Source organism: Pteropus medius, unplaced genomic scaffold (assembly GCF_902729225.1).
Source record: "Pteropus medius unplaced genomic scaffold, Ma_sr-lr_union100, whole genome shotgun sequence".
Classification (NCBI taxonomy): domain Eukaryota; kingdom Metazoa; phylum Chordata; class Mammalia; order Chiroptera; family Pteropodidae; genus Pteropus; species Pteropus medius.
The window spans coordinates 2,846,291-2,864,780 of NW_024342466.1; the positions used below are offsets into that span (position 1 = coordinate 2,846,291).

At 56.1% G+C, this 18,490-nt stretch overlaps 1 protein-coding gene and 1 long non-coding RNA gene across 4 annotated transcripts; one reads left to right on the forward strand and one right to left on the reverse strand.

Annotated features, from left to right (window-relative positions):
- Positions 1-57: 57 nt before the first annotated feature.
- Positions 58-3,619, forward strand: LOC120601056 (uncharacterized). Of its 2 annotated transcripts, none has more exons than XR_005652345.1 (2): positions 58-717; positions 920-3,619. It is a non-coding gene; the product is annotated as an uncharacterized LOC120601056 (long non-coding RNA). The 2 variants fall into 2 exon arrangements; XR_005652346.1 differs by having other exon boundaries at positions 1,817-3,619.
- Positions 3,620-12,525: 8,906 nt separating this feature from the next.
- Positions 12,526-14,344, reverse strand: HES6 (hes family bHLH transcription factor 6). Of its 2 annotated transcripts, none has more exons than XM_039860676.1 (4): positions 14,144-14,338; positions 13,972-14,058; positions 13,785-13,866; positions 12,526-13,557 (listed from the first exon to the last, which is right to left on the reverse strand). In XM_039860676.1, exons 1-4 carry the CDS (start codon positions 14,225-14,227, stop codon positions 13,133-13,135), a joined length of 678 nt encoding a protein of 225 aa, XP_039716610.1. In that variant the 5' UTR covers positions 14,228-14,338; the 3' UTR covers positions 12,526-13,132. The 2 variants fall into 2 exon arrangements, with proteins under 2 accessions (XP_039716610.1, XP_039716618.1); XM_039860684.1 differs by having other exon boundaries at positions 13,429-13,557; positions 13,825-13,866; positions 14,144-14,344.
- Positions 14,345-18,490: the final 4,146 nt, after the last annotated feature.

Below are 18,490 nucleotides of genomic sequence, written 5' to 3' on the forward strand. Positions count from 1 at the left end.
GGGCGGGGCGGGCCCGTGCGCACGCGCGCAGGCGCCCCGCCTTCCGGGCCCCGCGGCGCTGACGCGGTGGCCGCCATGTTGCCTACGGAGGTTGGTCGGGCGCTTCCTGTTCTCCCATGGCGGGGGCGTCCGGTTCCGACGAGCCCGGTGCAGAGAGAAATGTCTGCCCTCAGCGGCAACTGTAATGAGCCCTGATGTGGGAGACGGCTTCCTGGAGCTTTTCACGTGCGGGCCGCCCCTTCGCCCTCTCCCCACCACGGCCGGCCTCCATTCCTGTCGCGTTCTGGAGACTGGGGAACGGAATAGAGCGGCTCTTGATAGAGCAGCCTTAGACTAACACCCCATAAGATGCAGGGTGTAGAGGCGGCGCCCCAACGCCGGTCTGCACTCATCCGGGCGCATGGCGGGAGCAGGAAAGGGGCACTTCCACCTGATGTTCCAGGGAAGCAGCTAGAGACACCCGGGGAGACGGCCAGGCCCACGCAGCCAGGCCTTGTTCTCCCGTTGAATAGACACAGTTTCTTAAGTCGTCGACATCAGGCTATGATAGGCAAAGTCTAAAACGAGGCCACGCTAATCATGTCTGAACACAGACACTACGTGAACGTAGTCCGAGCCGCGGGGAAGACCAGACATCCCTTTATCTTGAGTAATGAGCGACTGCTGCTGCTTTACCAAGTACAAGTTAAGCCTTTGTCTGGTCTTCCCGCCTTCTAGGTAAGATTAAGACACCCAGTTGAGGAATTACCCCCTTTCCGACATTATCCAATCCGGAGCAAAGCCCCGCTTCCTTAAATGTGCCCCAAAATCCACTAACGCCAACCCAGACCTTTCAAGTCCTTCCCAGCATCCCCGAGCCTCCCCATGGTAGTGGTCTCCCTGGCTGTGATGAGTGAGAAACCAACTCGATCATCTGCAGGCGCGTTTCTGGTGCTCTCTGGCTTCAGGACGTTGATGGGCCCAGCAAGCCTTCCCGCCTCTCGTCTGCTTGCCTGCTCAGTCACCCCGCACCCTTCTTTGAAACCTTCACTGACCTCGCCTCACCCTCAAGGATGAACTGCCTCTCCCTTGCAGTAGAAATACCGTAACAAGAGTCTCCATTTCCTCGCCTCTCGTCCACCCCTCAGTCCACCCGACCCAGCTTCACCTCATCGGTCCTCCAAAACAGCTCTTGCTAAGCTTACCGGTGACTTCCGGCTCTGCTGCTAAATGGAACTGACCTTTTAAATCATCATACAGGAATCCCAGCAACACTGACACCGTTGGCCTCTCTCTCCCCCTGGTTTGTGGGACACAGCACTCTCCCGGGTTTACTCCCGTTCTCTGGCTGCTCCATCTCTGTCTCCTTTGCAGACCCAACTCTTTCTGCCCTGCTACTCATGGATTCTTTAAGACTTGATCTTAGGTCCTCTCCTCATTCCATACACTCTCCCTCGGCGACCTCATCCACACTTGGCTTGAATTACCATTCAGCCGAACGTGATTTGTTGATTTCCTACCAGTTCCAGATCCACATGTTCGAATAAGTACCATGTGATAGCTCTTCGGATATCTCAAGAGTACCTCAAACTCAATGTGTCCCAACTGAAATCATCGTCTCTACCCCCCACCCTGTCTCCTTCGATCTGTTCTCTTTCCAGGTTGACACCTCCCTGGGTTCCTGCCCTAGGACCCCATGACCCCCACACCCTAGTATTCAACTCTCGTGAGATCTCCTTCCTTTGAGTGTGGACAGGGCCTGCGAATTGCTGGCCAGTAGAGTCCAGCAAAAGTGTCAGGACGAATATGATTATGTGGATGTGATTCCTGCGCACAGGTTTGTGACACCCATCCTGCTGGGAGACTCTGTGCCTTGCTGGCTTTGGAGAAGCAAGTGGCTGTGTTTTGAGCTGCTGTATGGGGAGGACCATGGCACGGAACTGAGGGTGATTTCCAGCTGACAGCGAGAAACCGAAGCCTTCGATCCACGAGCCCCAATGAAATGAACGCTACTAACAGCCATGCGAGTGTGGAAGTGGCTCCTTCCTAGCTGAGCCTCAGGTGAGACCCCAGCCCTGGCTAACACCTTGACTGCAGCCTCGCAGAGGACTCAGCTGTGCCTGGACCCCTGACCCATGGAAACTGTGTGATAACAGCTAGATGAGGTTTTAAACCACTAAGTTTATGGTAATATTTTACACAGCAATAGATAACTAACATACCCTCCGTCACCAAGTCCTAGCAGTTCCATCTCTTGAGTGCCTTTTGAATCCACTCCCTGCTTCCCCACCCCTACCAAGCCTGTGTCACCGAATTGCAGCCTCCTTAAGTCCCCTCCCTCAGGTCTTCTCAATCTCTTGTTCTTGTCTTCTCTTGTCCCAGGACATTTTCTCATGTGAGTCTCTTGGCTTAGAACGTTCTCCTAGGCCCCTTTCTCCTGTGTAACATCCATTCTCTCCTTGAGGCTGTTGATAGGGGCTCAAAGAAAGATGAGAAGAAGGTCGATTGGAAGATGGAGAAAATAATACCTTCATATACTGGCGCAGTTTGTAAAACTATTGCCTGCTGTAATGTGGGAAATAGAAAATGGACCTAATGAATTGATAATCTAAGAAGATTTCCAGGAAAAATGTTTAAAGTGTCAGCCACAACCACATGAAGGATCTCAAACAAGGTGCCAGGCCCAGCCCTTCTGGAATTCCTGACATGCAATATATGAGCAAAACGACGTGGTTGTTTTAAACTGCTAAGTTATTATGATGCAGCAGTGATAACTGAACGACATGTTACAAGGCTTGTTTTGTGCACTGTGAGGGCTGAAAAATGAAGACAATGACATAACTGTTCTGTTTTCCATGGCGATGGGGAGAGGGATTGTGTAGCAGCTCTGGTTTGGGGAACTTTGAGTAAAGGTCAGAAAAAGTCTCTCACTCTGCTGAATTAATTGACTGTGCTGTTTTTATTGTGAACTGCGGCCTTTACAGTAGGGCCATGAACGACAAGGGGGCTGTGAACGAAAAGGGGCCATTTAATAAACCTGACAGGTTCAGGAGCCACATGACAGGCATGATGAGCTCAGTGACCGAAAATAACCACCAGGATGGTCTGATCACAAATTCCTAACCGGACAGATGAGAGCAGGTAGTCACGTCCTAGGCTTACATCTTCCTTAAGAAAGGTCAGTCTTTCCCTTAGGCGAGCCCTGTCCATAGTTCTTATGCCTCAGAGTGATTTTCTTTGCCCAGCCCTCAACGGCACACTCCCCCCAAAACAGAGCCCGAGACCACAGACCCAGTCATTCTCTCGTTCCCCGCTCACCACCTCTGTGTGCTGTGTTATTAACTGTCCTGTACCCGCCAATGTAGGAGACGTGTGTGTCTCTCCGTTTGGCCTTTTATCCACTTTTATCCAAACTTAGACAATCCTCCCTCACCCCCCGCCCCGCTTTGCTTTCTCCCCCTGCCTCCCGATTCTACCACCGATGGATGTCACGTGACTCCCCTGCCACTTCCTTTCATTCTAATGTATAGAATAGGCCGCAAAGCTGCTGTTCACCAGAGCGTTTCTCAGTCTAGTGAGATTTTGCTTCTGGATGTGTCCTCGAAGTTTGGCTCAAATAAACTCTTATAAGACTTTTCTATAGGCTGGACATTTTTTCGTAGACGATGGCAGAGGACTGGGAACTCTGCATGCTGGTTGGGGCCAGACAGTAGTTAGGTGCTTTGCCAGTGTTAGTTTGATTTACTCTCTCAGCAGCCTGTGAGGGAAGAAATCTTGCCTTGGAGCGGTCTGCAGAGGGGGCCCGTGGAGTTTTCAGGTGAGCTCTGATTAGTGCTGGGTGAGACGCCCACCTGAGGCTGCGGACGGAGCAACCAGGAAGACAGAGGCAGGATGCTCCCAGTCTGCTCGGGGCCGGGAATCGTTCCTGTATCCGCTAGCCAGAGTGGAAAGCCCTCGGAATGCATGGGTGTGTGTGTGTGTGTGTGTGCACGCTTGCATGCACGTGCACCCAGTGCACATGTGGAATGCAAAGGAATGGTCAGGGGCTCTGAGGGTACTTGGACCAGACACCCACAGAACCCCCTAGGACTTGGGAGGTTGGGTGTAATTTTAAGATACCAAGGTGAGAGATTCATTTTGGGTAGAGGGCAGAGCAAAAGGCATGGATGTAGGCTGTCGTGCCTCTGTAAGAGACAGAAGAGAGTTGGGTAGATGAGTGATACAGGTAAGGTAGGGTCATTTCACAAGGGGTCCTCAATGCCAAGGGGGTGGGTTTACCCTAATGGGGGAGCCAATTTTTTGCAATTAGAAAAATCTAAGTGCCTCCACTCTCTGTTTGCAACCTGTAATGGCCCCAGAGGCCTTGTCCTCCCCCTTTCACATTTGAAGGGAAATGTGGCTCACTCTGTACTCTCTTTTCAGACTCAGTTTATCGGCTCCTCTTTATCTAAACATGGCGTGCCCCAGGGTAAGGTCCCAGAGACACTTACTCTCTTCCGGGTGCTCTTGCTAGTTTTTGGCCTTGGACGCACCTGTATTCTGGTGGTGCACTCACGCCTACCTCTTGCCCGACTCTGCCCACATACCCGCAGCTGCCTACTCAACATCCCCACTTGGGTAACTAGTAGGCATCTCAAATTAAACTTACGCCAACTACGACTCCCGCCCTCTCCCCAAACACCTGTCCTCCCAGCCCTGCTCCAGTCACCCTCCACCCAGCGGCTCCTGCTGAAACCCGGTCCCACCGTGGATTCCTACCCTTCCCTCCTCCTCGAAGACATCTATTCACTAGTAAATCTCCCCTATTCTGCTTTCCAAACCCCTGCACATCCCTTTCGGCCACTACGATCCTAGACCAAGCCCCGGCATTTCTTTCCTAGACGGATGAGACGACCTCCCCTCTGTTACACTCTTGCCCTCTGATAGCCGATGGTCTACAAAAGAGAGGGAGGATCTTTTAAAAATGTGCCCCACCCTTTACCCTCCCCTGCTGTAAGCCCTTCCCTCGCTTCCTGATTACTTAGAATCCAACCCCCCTGCCACCCTTACGAGGCCCTCTGCGATCTCACCTGAGCAGGCATCACCACCCTCCCGCAGCCAACCCCCTGGCTGTGGCTCAGCCTCCTGGGCTCACTTTCCTGGAGCCCCACTTCAGGCATTCAGGCGAGCCATACAAATTTTATTTATGGATATATTTGACTTTTCACAAATGATATTTGATCAAGCAACTTCTGAAAATTGTCAACCAGGAAAATAAATGTATTGGGAAACTTTTATACTTCGTTCACTTAAAACTGTGATAAAGAGTTCACCGTTACTCACTTTTTATGTCGAAAATTTTTTTTTTACTATTTATTTCCATCAGGTATATAATTTTCTGCTATTGTAAAGACTGGTTCCTGTATTTTTAGTAAACTTTTTTATTGACGTAAAACCATACTTCCAGAAAAGTACACAAGTCGTAAATGTACAGCTTGATGCGTTTTCACAAAGTGAACACGCCCATTAATGAGGACCCAGGTCAGAACCCAGCACATTTCACGCGCCCCGGAAGCCGCTTCCGATCATGACGCCCCGCGGCCAGCAGCACCTTGCCACAGAGCCGTTTTGCCAGGTGTGAACTTCATGGAGATGGAATCACACCGTTTGTGCTCTTCCGACCCTGACTTCTTTCGCTCAGCTTTCTGTTGGTGAGAGTCGTCCACACAGGTGACAGTCACAGTTCGTCCCCTCTGGTAGCCATGCTCTGTTGGGCTGCACCAGGCTTACTTTTGCCTTCTCCTCTTGATGAACGGCTGGGTTGTACCCAGTCTGGGGCTATTACAGATGACGCTGCCCAGAACGTTCCAGGACTGTCTTTTGGTGAACACTGGTGGGAGACACGCGGGATGGGACCGCTGGGTCACAGGGCACCTTTACGTTCAGCTTCGTCGACACTCTCCCAAGTTGATTTTTTTATTGTGGTAAAATACACATAAGAGAAGATTTACCATTCCAGCTGTTTTTAAGTGCACGACTCAGTGGCATTAACTGCATTCACAGTGGCACGCCTGTGTCACCGCCACCCATCTCCAGAGCTTTTTCATTGTCCCAGACAGAAGCTCCGAACCGTTCAGTAAACTCCCTCTATGCCTCCCTCCCCTGGCCCCTGGGACCCTCGGTTGTACTTGTCTGTATGAATTCGCATAATCTAGGTCCCTCACATAAGTGGAATCAAACAAACACTATTTGTTCTTTTGTGTTTGGCTTATTTCACCGAGGAAAATGTTTTCCGGATTCATCCACGTTTCAGCGTGTGTCAGAAGCACACTCCTTTTAACGGCTGAATATTATTGCATTGTGTGGATGGACCACTTTTGTTTAAACGTTCATCGGCTGATGGACACCTGAGTTATTTTCACCTTTTTTGGCCCTCAAGACTAATGCTGCTATGAACGCTGGTGAACGGTTGTCTGTTTGAGTCCCAGTTTTCGATTCTTTCAGGCAGATACCTAGAAGCGAAACTGCTGAGCCATTCGGTGACCCTATGTGCAGCTTTTGGAAGAAGTGACAAACTGTTTTGCGCAGTGATCGTGCCATTGTACACTGCCATCAGCAATTGATTTCTGTATTTTTGACAAAAAATTTTATGTACACCTACTTGTTAAATATTGTCGTATTAAGTTAATTAAATATAAGATTACATTGGTTATGTTAATAAATATATTTTAAATGTATATTAAAAATTTCTAGACAAATTTGGTATCTGAAAAGCCAAGTGGTACAGTATTCAGGAAAAGAAAAATATATTCAGAACTGGATCAAAATTATAGGAAACAATTACAAGTTTGGATAGAAAAGCAGGATTCTAGCTACTGAAAATGGGAGTTCCTTACCACTGACGCTATTAGAACACAGTGACCATCAAAGTCAGAGGTAAAGATTCCATCAGGGGAACAGAAGGGGGAAACCTTGGAAACTGCACAAAACCAAGGGTGACCGGGAAAGGCTTCCCACAGAAGGTGACACCGAGCCAACCCTGAAGGCAGGCAGAGTAGAGCGGTGGGTCGGCACTGCAGCAGGTGAGGGGTTGGGACAGGAGAGGGACATCCAGGCGGAGCGATGGAGTTCTGAGCTGACCCACAGACTCATGAGCCCGCTACACTTTGCTAATTGGCAGTGTTGGGCTGTGGAAGGGCTGAAGTTTGGGAGGTGAGACTGTTGTGGAAAAATCCCAAACCAGGCCAGCGAAACACCAAGCAGTGACTCGGAGAGAAAGGACAACTCAGGTTTATTACGCCCAGTCCCAGAGGAGCTGGTGCGCTGAAGATTTGGGCAGCGGGCTCAGTTGCAATATTGCTTATTTTATATACCAGAATTTTACACAAGCTGATTGGTCAGTTTGAACTCAAACTATTACAAATGGCAGGAGTTGCTATGGAGACTACAAGTAGTAACATTGGTAAGGCCGGGAGCTGTCACAGGTTGCCAACAGATACAGAGCTGCTAAGGGTACAAACAGTACAAACGTTACATTTGTTGAGCAAAAGGCGAGTAGGACAAGGTGCAAGTGAGCTCTGCAGTGAGCTCTTGCACGCAACAAGCACGTTTACAGAAGCAGAGCAAAAAAAGCTGATTCGCTTTTAATGAAAATCCTGAAATTTCCTCTTCAAGACTAGATGTACTAGAAGCCTAGAGTTTCCTTAATGACCACTGCCATTCTTCAGGCGAGAAAGAAGAACCTGAAGTAAGGACCCAGTGGCAGGGACAGACCCAACGGGACGAGGCGTAAGACGCGATCTCATTCATCAAACCCATGAAAGTAGATTGACGGTTCCAGGACACTGCTTGCCTGGCGGGGATGAAGGAAAACGAGGCATCCCCCTGCAGGTCAGGCTTCCACCCTGAGTGCTGGAGGGTGGCCCTGCTGCTCTCGGGGAGCCAGGGCATGAAAGGAGGTGCAGGTTCTGCATGACAGCTGAGTTCAGGTTGAACTTCCTGAGTTTGAAGTACCCGTGGCACATCTGAGAGGTGCCAACTAGGGAGAAGTGGGTACACTAGAGCTCCGGGGAGGCCTGGGCTGCCAGTCATTTCTTGGGTCAGTAGCCCAGCAGGAGAGGCCATGGAGAACACACGGATTGTAGTCAGGAGCTACGAAGGCCAAGGAAAGAAGAGACGCGGGCGCAGCAATATTTAAGGGGCGGGTTGAGAAGGGTGTCTCTGGGATCTGAGAAGGGATGGTTGAAGAGGAAGCAACAAAACCAGAGAACAGCGTTTTAAGAAGCAGGAGGTTACAGATGGTGTCAATGCGGCACCATTTAGGTAAGATGAAAACTGGAGTCTACTGGGCAATTAGGACTTCACTGGAAACTGCCAGAAGCTTCAGTAGAACAGTAGGAGACGTGGGCACGCTGAAATTCTGGGAGGAGCGAGCAGGCGAGGAGACGAAGACGAGAACGCGGACTAATTCCGATAAACTTGACTGTGCGGGAAACGCTAGGACAGTAACTAGAAGTCGGTGAGGTCTAAACAGGACAGAGGTAGGAGCCTAAAGTTCTGGAGCTAGTTCAACTGCGAGGGGAGGCAAGACCCTGGGAGATGTCTAAGGGTCCACGCATTTTCCCAGGTGGGGCAGGACCTGGGGCGGAGAGGGTGGTGGTGCCCCAAGCGTCAGCCACTGACACTGCATAGCAGGGCAACGAGTGGGAGCAGGACAGGCACAGCCAAGTGCACCACCATCTTTAAGGGAGGGCAATTTTTGTTACACACGGATGGAAGAGCCAAAAGCCTGGGCCTCCCTGGAGGAGGGATTTTAAATCCTCACGCCTCCTCTCCCCAGGTCCATCTGAACGCAGCGACAGGCTCTGGGCTTCCCTGGCTGCTCTCTACCAAGCAAGGCCTTTGTCTACCCTCTGGGCGGTTGGCGGTGGCCTGTGGCTCTCGCTCATCTTAAGAGAATGCAACTTCCGCGACAGCAGGGGTCTGGGTTAGCCTCATCTCTGTGACCCGTGATGTAACGGGTGCTCAGCGGCATCTGTAGAATAAATGCTGAGCAAAGCCTTGCCTGCGTCTCTGGCATGGTCAGCAAGCTTGGCACGGCTCCTGTTGCCTCCTTGAGACACCTGCTTCCATCCGCGGCCCGAAACGGCCCCCTCCGGACTCAGCATCAGTCACCGTAGGCTTTGGGTCCCCTTTGCGAACCGCCTGGGAGCTTCTAGTACTCCCGACGTGCAGGACGCCTGTGACCCGCGGTCGGTGGCCCCGGTCTCTCGCTGTGGGCCCGTCCCAGTGGCCCTGGGCTGGACCCAGCGCCGACGACTGCCCGCAGGCCGGCCAGCTGCGGAGCCCTCTAGCCTTGGCCTCCCGTCGCGTAAATGCGAGGCTGCAGCTGGGGGGCGCTGACGCCGCCATCGCTTCCTTTCGTGGTCCCGGGGATGTCGGAGAGGCCACGGCCCAGCCTGGGCGGGGCGCAGAGCCGGCCTTAAACTCGGCTGGCACCGTCGGCCACGGGCTCGGGGCTCGCGGCGGCGGAGGGTGTGGCCTCCGTCCCGGGTGCCTCCGAGAGTCGCAGTCCGGGCTCGACCCGCAGCCGACTTGGACAAAAGGACGTCGGAGGCTGGGAACTACATCTCCCAGGAGGCCCCGCGGCTCTAAGACGCCGTCCCCAGAGCCCCCGAGTACTTCCGAGCGTCTCCGAGCGCCTCCGGCTCCTGCAAGGCGGGCTCCGGGCGGTCCTGAGATGGCTCGCGGGCCCGCGCGGCGCTGAGCGACACTGGCCGGAGCCCGCTGCCAGGTCGCCCGCCACGGCCCGAGCCTAGAGCAGAGCCGCGGGAGGCGGGGCGGTGGGGGCGGCCCGCAGGTCAGGCGCCCCGCGTGCAAGTGGGCAGGCGAGTTGGGTCTGGGACCCAAGTCCAAGTCAAAGACGAGACGAGGGTGCCTGGACTCGGTGGGTGGGAAAGATGACACACGATTTGGAAGTAGAGCTCATGGACTTGATTGAGTGGGAGAGGGCCGACAGAAAAAGAAAGAAATGGAGGGGGACTTCTAGATTTTTTTGCCTAATCAATGGGGTGCCGCAAAGTGGCAAAGACTGCGGCAGTGACAGCGCTTTTTGGGGTGAAGTCAGTCGTGCTTTTTCTCTGGTTTGTGATGCTCATCAGGCATCTAAGTGGAGACATTGAATAGATAGGATATAAGAAGGCCAAGAAGTTTGGACATGGGCTTAGGATGGAGGCGTCCGGATGGGACAGGCCACATGCCATATGGGATAGATGGCGGCGGTGACGGGGAGGCCTGCCTGCCCACACTGGGAGGTTGGCAGGAGAGGGGCATCTAGTAAAGGGGACTGAGGATGGCCCGTGAGGTAGGACAACTTGGGGAGTGGCTGTTCTTGAGTTTGAGGAGAGTTTCAGGACGGAGGGGGTGCTTCACTGTAGGGTGGAGTACCCTGAAACTTAAAAACTGGCCGCTGGATTTGGAAACGTGGATGTCACCGGACATCTTGACAAGGGCAGTGTCAGTGGTGGGGCGGGAACATTATCCTGGCTGGAGGAGAAGGAAAGGGAGCGAGGTGCAGAAGCGGAGGTCGTGAGTGTAGACAATGTATTTTGCTCTAACGCAGAGAAACGAGGCCGAGGCTGACGGTACACTGGCCGGGGAGGTGTTTTCCCTCTTTCTTCCACATGGAGGCGCCACATATTTGTGGGATGATGAGAATGGGCGGGTGGGAGGCGAGATGCCTGATGCAGTGGAGAGAGCGCAGTCAGAGAGGTCAGAGGGGACGGGTCCCACTGTCCACGTGGGAGGACGGCATCGCGGTGGAAGGTGGAGTGCCTGGGCAGAGGTGCAGGTGGGTGTGGTCGGCAGAATAACGGCCCCCCGGGAGAGGGGCACACCCTCATTCCCAGAACCTGTGAATACGTTACCTCACACCGCAAAAGAGGCTCTGCGAATGTGATCAAGGACCTCGAGACAGGGAGAGTATCCTGGACCATCCAGGTGGGCTCAGTGTAATCATAAGGGCTCTCAAAAATAGAAGGAAGAGGGACATAGGAGGGTCGAAGGACATGGGGCTGTGGAAAAATCAGATGGATGCAATGTTGCTGGCTTTGAAGGCGGGAGAAGGGGTCACCAGCCAAGGACGGTGGGCAGCCTCTGAAGCAGAGCAAAAAAAGTAAATGGAGTCACCCTGAATCCTCTGGAAAGGAGGCTTGATTTTAGCCTAGTGAATCCTACATCAGACTTCTAACCCACAGAACTGCAAGAGAACACATTTGTGATGCTTTAAACCACCACGTTATGGCAACCGTAGAAGACAAATGCAGTGAAGGATGTGACAGTGTGGGTATGGAGTTGTTCCAATGGCACCAGAGTTCATCAGTGACCTTTGGGTGCTGCTGGGAGCCACAGGGGATAGCGGTCTCCCTGGTGGGACTGTTCTTCATCTGTGTCCCTGTAGACACATCCTATAACCACCTCTGGGGCAATTAAAATCCCAGGAATGTTTCCATCCTCTGGGTCCCGTCTTATGGACCTGCCTCCCCTTCTCCACCCCTTGAACAACTCATCTTGTCGCTAAAATTAAGCTTCATCTGGTTAGAGCCTGGTGACTGAGATCTAAGATTGAATCAGGAGAGCCAGTGTGAAACACGCCTGGTGGCCAGGACCTGCTGGGGGCCTTTGTAAAAGGGCTCTTGGGAAAGATGTTCTACAAGCAAAGGCACGTAACCAGAGAGGGGACCCAGGTGTCAATCCTAAACTGTCACATCTCCCCCTGGGCCTAGACACTACCCATCCAAAGTGAGAACAAGCTGCATTGGGGGCCTGGAGCAGATGAGGCTGGGCTACCTATGAGTTGCTGCTGTCAACTGATCACATGTGAGCTGCAGGCCCCAACCCAGCCTGAGGGGGCAGTCTCCCCATACCCCAGCTGCCATCTTGTCACTCCTTTCAAGGCTTCTGACCTCCTGGGCCTGGGTTGACCTCCAGTCCAAGTCGCCTGCAGCCATGGCGCTTTCACTTCAAGCTATGAACTGGGTGGGTCTCCTTGTCCCTGAAGTCACTGGCACTGGTGGAAACTCCCTCTTCAGCCAGAAAAGTGACAACCTAACACAAGTAGACTGACATCATGCTCATGGATCCTGACACAGGTCAGGTCTTTGAAGGAAATTTGCAAACCACGTGGCTGGCAATTAGGGATTAGTTTATTCCCGGAGCTCAGGAAGCAGAGTGGTCCAGGGCAGGCTGTTTCCCTGTCGTTTGGTTACTCTGGAGACAAAGCCTGCACGATGGCGTCCATCTCCAGGCTGTACACAGTCCCACGGGAAGCGGGCCAGGCCCAAGGACCCACAGGCGAAGCCCATTTGGAACTGCCCAGCAATCGGGGGAGGAAGCACTGTCCACTCTGAGACGTGCCATGGGGTGACCCGTCTCCACTGCCATCACACTACTCACTTTGCTGACAGAGGGTGAGAGACTTTAAAAATATTCCCCCAGTATTAGACACAGGAAAATGTGCTTAATTTAGTTTTCATACATTTGACACATTAATGACACATCATTTAGTAATACTTCAAAAGGGTAACTAACTCTACAAAATCCTTTATTTAATAGATTGGAACATTTGATGGTAACCTGATACACAAACTCAAGTGTGCTAAATGCCAGATGTACAGGAAGTCTGTCCCACAGCTGTGTGCAATGCTGCACCTGCCTCCCCTGTGTCCTGGCTGAAGTGGCAAGTTCAAACTTCTACTCAGGACAAGGCTGCCAGAGCCTGAGGTCTCCCTCTGCCGGGACACTAGTGCTCAGCAAGGAGGAGAGACTCAGCACCACTCTGGTCACCTCTGTCCCCCCTCCCCCCAATCCACACAGAGCCTGAGAACACTGGGAGGGCGGAACCCCAGACAGCCCTGATAGCTCTGCCCGATCCTTCCTGGCCCCTGTGACTCCCATCCTCCCCCCACCGGGCCTTGGGTCCACAGAAGTTACTCCCTTAAGGAACAGGACTAGGGGCCTGGCTGGGCATCCAAGGGCTGCTGGACTGTTGCCCACTGGAGAGAGCACCGGCAGACCTGGGAGACATTCGGACCCGGCCCACATCTCGAACTCAGGGAGGAGTGACCAGAGCACGAGAAGGCCAGGCCCAGCCCCGCAGGCCCTCGGCTGGCATTGGTCACCAAGGTCTCCAGACGCTCTGGGTGACCCGGGCAGCTGTCAGGCTGCTGAGGGCCCCGGGCACGGAGTCTGGCCTCTCCGTCAGGGTGCCGCTCGGTTCCACCTCGAGGGCCTCCTCCAGGTCGGAGTACATGTCGTCCCCGGGGCCCGGAGGGCTGGGCAGCGGGGACCCCAGGGCCCCTCCCATGAGCCAGCCACTTCGCCTAGGGGCTCCGGGAGGCCCGGCCAGGGCGTCCTCCAGCAGATCCCGGAAGCTGCTGCCCTCGCGCAGCGGCATGGATTCCAGCAGGTGGTTCAGGAGCTCGGCGGCCACGGTGGTGTCGATGGCCTGGCACGTGGACACGAACGTGTGCACCTCATGCATGCATTGGATGTAGCCAGCGGCGAAGCGCTCGCTTGCTTCCGCCTGCAGCTGTTCGCGCTCTGCGCGCGGGGATGGGAGAGAGAGAATCGCACCTGGCCAGGTGAGCCAGGACTGCCTTGTCCTGGCCCACGAGGACGGGGCTCACCAAGGAGATGCATGGGCGTGCCCTACTCCGGGGGCGGGGGGAGCCGTCGGCCCCGATAGCACAGGGGCGCCGGGCGGGGAAGTCTTAGGTCCGGGCAGGGGCGGGCTGTGCGAACGCTCCCGGCGCCCCTCCGCTACTCACCGCGCGACCCGCCCCGCAGTGCGCCTTGCACGCGCCGCACCGTCAGCTCCAGTACCTCCGCGTTCTCTAGCTTGGCCTGCACCTGCGCTGGCGGGGGCGCCGGGTGGGGAGGAGCGGTGAGGCCGGGTACCCGCCCACCCGCCTCCCGCTCGGCAGCCCCTGGGCTCCCACCGCCTGCCTGCCTCACCTCGGGGCCCGCCAGCAGCAGTCGCAGCTCCTGCAGGCTCTCGTTGATCCGCGCGCGCCGCTTCTTCTCCACCAGGGGCTTCCGGGCCTGCGGGAAGCCGGAGACTGAGCCCCAACGCCGCGGGCCGCGCCGCGCAGAACCCCGTAAGCTCGCCCGCGGCCCTGGCCCGCACCTTGCGGTCCCCCCGCGCCTCCCAGCCTCGGTCCTCATCCTCCCGGCCGGCACGGTCCCGTCCAGACGCGAGGAGCGGAGCCATGACCCGCAGAGTCTGGAGCGCCGCGAGCGCGCTAGGCGCCCGCGCCCCTGGCCGCGCCGCCCGCCGACGCACTCAGGTCCCCGTTCCCTCGCTTCTTCCGCCGACGGCAGCCCCGCCCCTTTTATAGCGCCTTATTTACATTTCAATGCACCGATTGGCCAACTGGGTTTGGAGCCGCCGGCCGGGAGGCGGGCCGCAGCCAATGGGAGCGGTGCGCTTTGTCTAGCCCCGCCGCCGGCGTCGACTGGCAGCTGGCGGGGCGTGGCCGACGGGCGTGGCCCCCAGCTCGGCCTCCGCGCGACCCCCGCGGGGGAGGCACCCGAGGGGGCGGTGACCCCAGAGAGCTGCGGTTCGGGGTGCGCTTGTTTCCCTCCATACCCTGAGCTAGGCCTCCAGATCAGTTGTGCGTGTGAGCAGGAGCTCATCCCTTTACTTATTCCTCATTCAGTCTTCACACCTGCTTCATTTACGGATGGTGCCTGCGGAGAGGAGCGCAGTGTGGGAGCGTGCTAGGTCCGGGGAAGGCGGGGCAGGGCCAGTCAAGTCCGCGGTCTCCAGACCCGCAGGGTCTGGACTGGGGTGGCTGTGGAGCCCGGGAGAGATGCGGGCCCACCGCAGCGGAAGCATGCCCGCGGCGCACTGCGGATCCTGCGGACCTTTGTGTGGGAACAGCGGAGGCCCTCTGCCGCCCTCCACCTGCGCAGAGATCCCGGCGGGGCGGGGTTCGCGGCCGGCGGGCATCGTTGCTCCTCCAGGCTCTCTGGTCGTTCCCCAACCCCTGCCCTTCCTCCCCTTGTCCGCCTCCCGCCCCCTCAAACTGCCCGTTCTTTCCCGGTCATCATCTCTGTCACCCCCTGAACCCCCCATCTTCCTTCTATTGCCTTCATCCTTCGGTCCCCTTGACCTTCCATACCCCCTCGGCCCCCACTCCCCTCCTCCGCCTTCCTGGTTTACCCCCACCTACCACCCTGTCCTTGGCTTCCTCCGCCTCCCACACTCCATCCCTGAGGCTCCCCGCCCTGCTCAGTCTGCCTGGCCCCCCACTTCTATATATGCCGAAGTCTCTTATTGTCCCCCACTTGTCCCCATTCGACTCCTTCCCTCCCAGCCCTCCCCCTGCCAGGCTTGCGGAGGCCGCCTGGACCCCGTAACTTGATGCCCGTGACAGTTGGCAGCTGCAGCGGCTTCAGCGGAGAAAAGCAGAAAAGCAGCGACCCCGCCAAGAGCGACAGGTGTTGGCCGCGCCTTTGTCTCTGCCGGCTTTGTCCCGCGGGCGGGCGGCGGGCGCGTCTGTGTCCGCCAGACGACCGCCACCCCCACCGCGGCCGCCCATCTGCCGGTCCCGCCTTCCCGCGGGTGCGGTGCGTGGGCGGCGGGGCCGCGTTCTTGGGCAGCAACCTGAGGACCCAGGCCAGGCCCCTGTTCCAGGGTACTGTGTCCATCCAAGCAGCCGGGCAGAGCCGCAATGCCACGATAACCTCTGGCTTTGCCTTCAACCTGGAACACGCTCCCGCGCTCTCCCGTCCCGCTTTAAAGGATGTTTCCTCACTGCTCAGGTCTCAGCTTCACTATTCATCTACCTGGTGGGCGCGCACCTGACCCCCAGTAGCGCCGCACCCCCTTACCTAGCCCCCTCCTGCTCACCCTGGATTGAGGTGGTCAGGGTCTGGTCCGCAGCCTCCAGCCTGTGAGCCTCTCTGGTCAGGGGTACGGTCTGACCCAGGACCCCCACGTACCTGGTCAGAAGCACTGGGTAGGTAAAGAAGGTCACAGGGTGTCCCAAACCTGGTTGAGAGGCAGCCTAGGAAGGGGACCTCCAGGGACTGCAGTGCAGTGGGTAGTGGGCTAGGCCACAGGCACTATCACCACCCACCCCGCTCCCTGCCCCCTGAGGATGGACCTGGCAGCCTTCCAGGTGGCTGTTCATTTTGGGCTCCCCACGGGAGGGACCTGCCCAAGGCAAGTTCAACGAGAGGATGAAGGTCCTCGCCATCTCCTGACCCTTGTAACCCACTGGGCACCCCTCCTGCCGGTTCTCGCCTGTCCCTGCGCTGCCTCTTGGCTGCTTCCTCGTGAGTGGGCGGAGACTTCCCCAGCTGGGCATTGCTCATCCCGGAGTGAGTGGACGCCTCTCATCGCCCCTCAGTGTCCTCGCAAGCTCTGAGACTCAATTGCCCTTCACCCCCACTTCCACTGTGACAGATTGGGGGGGCTTGAGTGGTAGACCCCAAGCTGGCCGGTAACTTTATTCTTCTTTGCCATTTAGACATCACCTCAGGGAAGGAGACACCCCCTCCCCGCCCCAACACGCATGCATGCATGCACGCATGCATGCACACACACATACGCACATGCGCACACACATGCACACACATGCACACGCGCACGCGTGCACACACATGCACACACACACATGCACGCACACGCATGCACCTACAGTTAAGTGTGCACTACTTTGAGAAACGGCGATGTGCTCGCTCTTGTACTGGTCTTGTACACCCCTCTCGGTACCCATTATGTGGCTTGCACAAGGCCAAACAGGTATTCTAGAATGTCCTCCATCAAAGGCAGTTCATGCCGGAACAGGACAATGGGGCCCTGAGGGAGGCCTTGGGGAAGAGGCTGGTAGAACACCTGAGTGGACGGGGTACTGCGTGTGGGTGGTGGAGGAGGGTAATGGTGCAAGCAGAAAAACGAAAGGCTGCTAAGAACTCCCGGAAAAACAAGAAGGCGCCAAGAAGAGCGATGGTCTTAGCACAGCGATCGGCTCAGCAGCCGATCTTTCAGTCACAGCGCCGTCCATGGGGTGCTGCTGTTTAGAATCACCCTATAGAGAAGGCGAGGAAGGCTTAATTAAGGTTACAGGACATGATGCACGGCTGACTGTAGACATGAAAGGACAGGTGACACTTGTCAGGAGGAGGTGAGGGAGGGCTTGGGACCAAAGCCTCGTCTTACATGGGGTGGGGGGCGTTGAGGAATGCCATCTAGAGTCGAAAGGGAGAAAATTAAGTTCTGGGATGTGCCTCAGCGTGACCGAGTGTCTCTGGGGAAAAACACAAGGACAGAGCAGGCTGTGTGTCTTGACCGTCCCGGAAGTTGCCTGAGGTCCCATCTTGAGGTCGGCCTCAGTTTCTCTCGGCGGGCCCACTGGCTGACCGACCGGCCTGGCTGCATCCCCCCAGAAGCCCGGCTGCTCCGTCTCGAGGCCGCCAAGCTCTGCTCCCTCCTCTGCGTGGCTTCCCCAAGCAGACCCCTTCCTGCCATTTGTCCCCCGACCTGCAAAGGTTGCCCAAGCAGACTTCCTGAGCATCTGGGTCCTTTGGTCCCCTCAGATGCAGGAACAGAGGCAAGCAGAGGCTGGGCAGGGATGCGGTGGACACAGGAGGACCAGATAGCGGCAGGGGTGGCAGGCTATAAATCCCCCGGGAACAAAGGCGCTGGGCAGCCTGCGGGTGTGTAGGCCCCTTGTGGCTCTGAGAATCTTTTAGTTTGTAAATAACGGGGGTGGGGAGATGTGCCCTTGGCGTTATGTGGTGAATAAAAATGCAGTTAAGAGTCCCCAGAGGGACTCAGAAGTTCAGTGAGCCATACCTGGTCAAGTAGGGCCAGTTCGTAGAGGCCTCTATGCTCGCTGGAAGGACTCTGCCTTCTGTCTCCACCCCCCATCCCCATGTCACTTGGATTCAGGCTGCCAGGCCAGGGGGCAGAGTCAAGCCCTCCCTCCCACTCAGGGAGCCTATGGAAGGCTCTGGAAGGCTGAGGACTCCGTCCAGCAGCCGCCGGCCTCCCCGCTCTGACCCCCGTGGTCCTGTATGGCCTCGTCGCTGTGGAAGGAAGGGCTGGACAGGTGGGGTCTGGCCAGATCGTGACAACCTGGGGAGCGCACAAAGGAAACAGAGTTGGTGTCTGGGGTCAGCGCAGAGCGGGGAGCACCTCCGGGGGCTGAGCGGGGAGCACCTCCGGGGGCAGAGTGGAGCACCACCCCATCTGCAACGAAAAGACTGAGAGAGAGCTGGATCATAGATGTCCAGAAAGTTCACCGGGCAGGGACAGCGGCGGCTGCAGCTGCAGCCCGGATGGAAGAGGCGTGTGTCACTCAGACCGAGAGGGGCCGGCAGGAGGAACGCCGGGCCGGGGAAGGTGGGAGGGGCCTTTGTGACAGGGTCCCTGACGCAGACATTGTAGAGTTTTTCTTGAATCTTTTGAAAATCTCTGATCCCTATTCAGTTTTTCTTCTGTTACATTAAAACTACATACACG

Excerpts from the sequence above, each read along its gene's own strand:
- HES6 (XM_039860676.1), bottom strand. The coding sequence starts at position 14,227 with ATGGCTCCGCTCCTCGCGTCTGGACGGGACCGTGCCGGCCGGGAGGAT. Across the intron at positions 14,059-14,143 it reads AGGCGCGGGGGGACCGCAAG|GCCCGGAAGCCCCTGGTGGA; the intron begins GTGCGGGCCAGG and ends GGCTTCCCGCAG. Across the intron at positions 13,558-13,784 it reads ACTGCGGGGCGGGTCGCGCG|AGCGCGAACAGCTGCAGGCG; the intron begins GTGAGTAGCGGA and ends CCCCGCGCGCAG.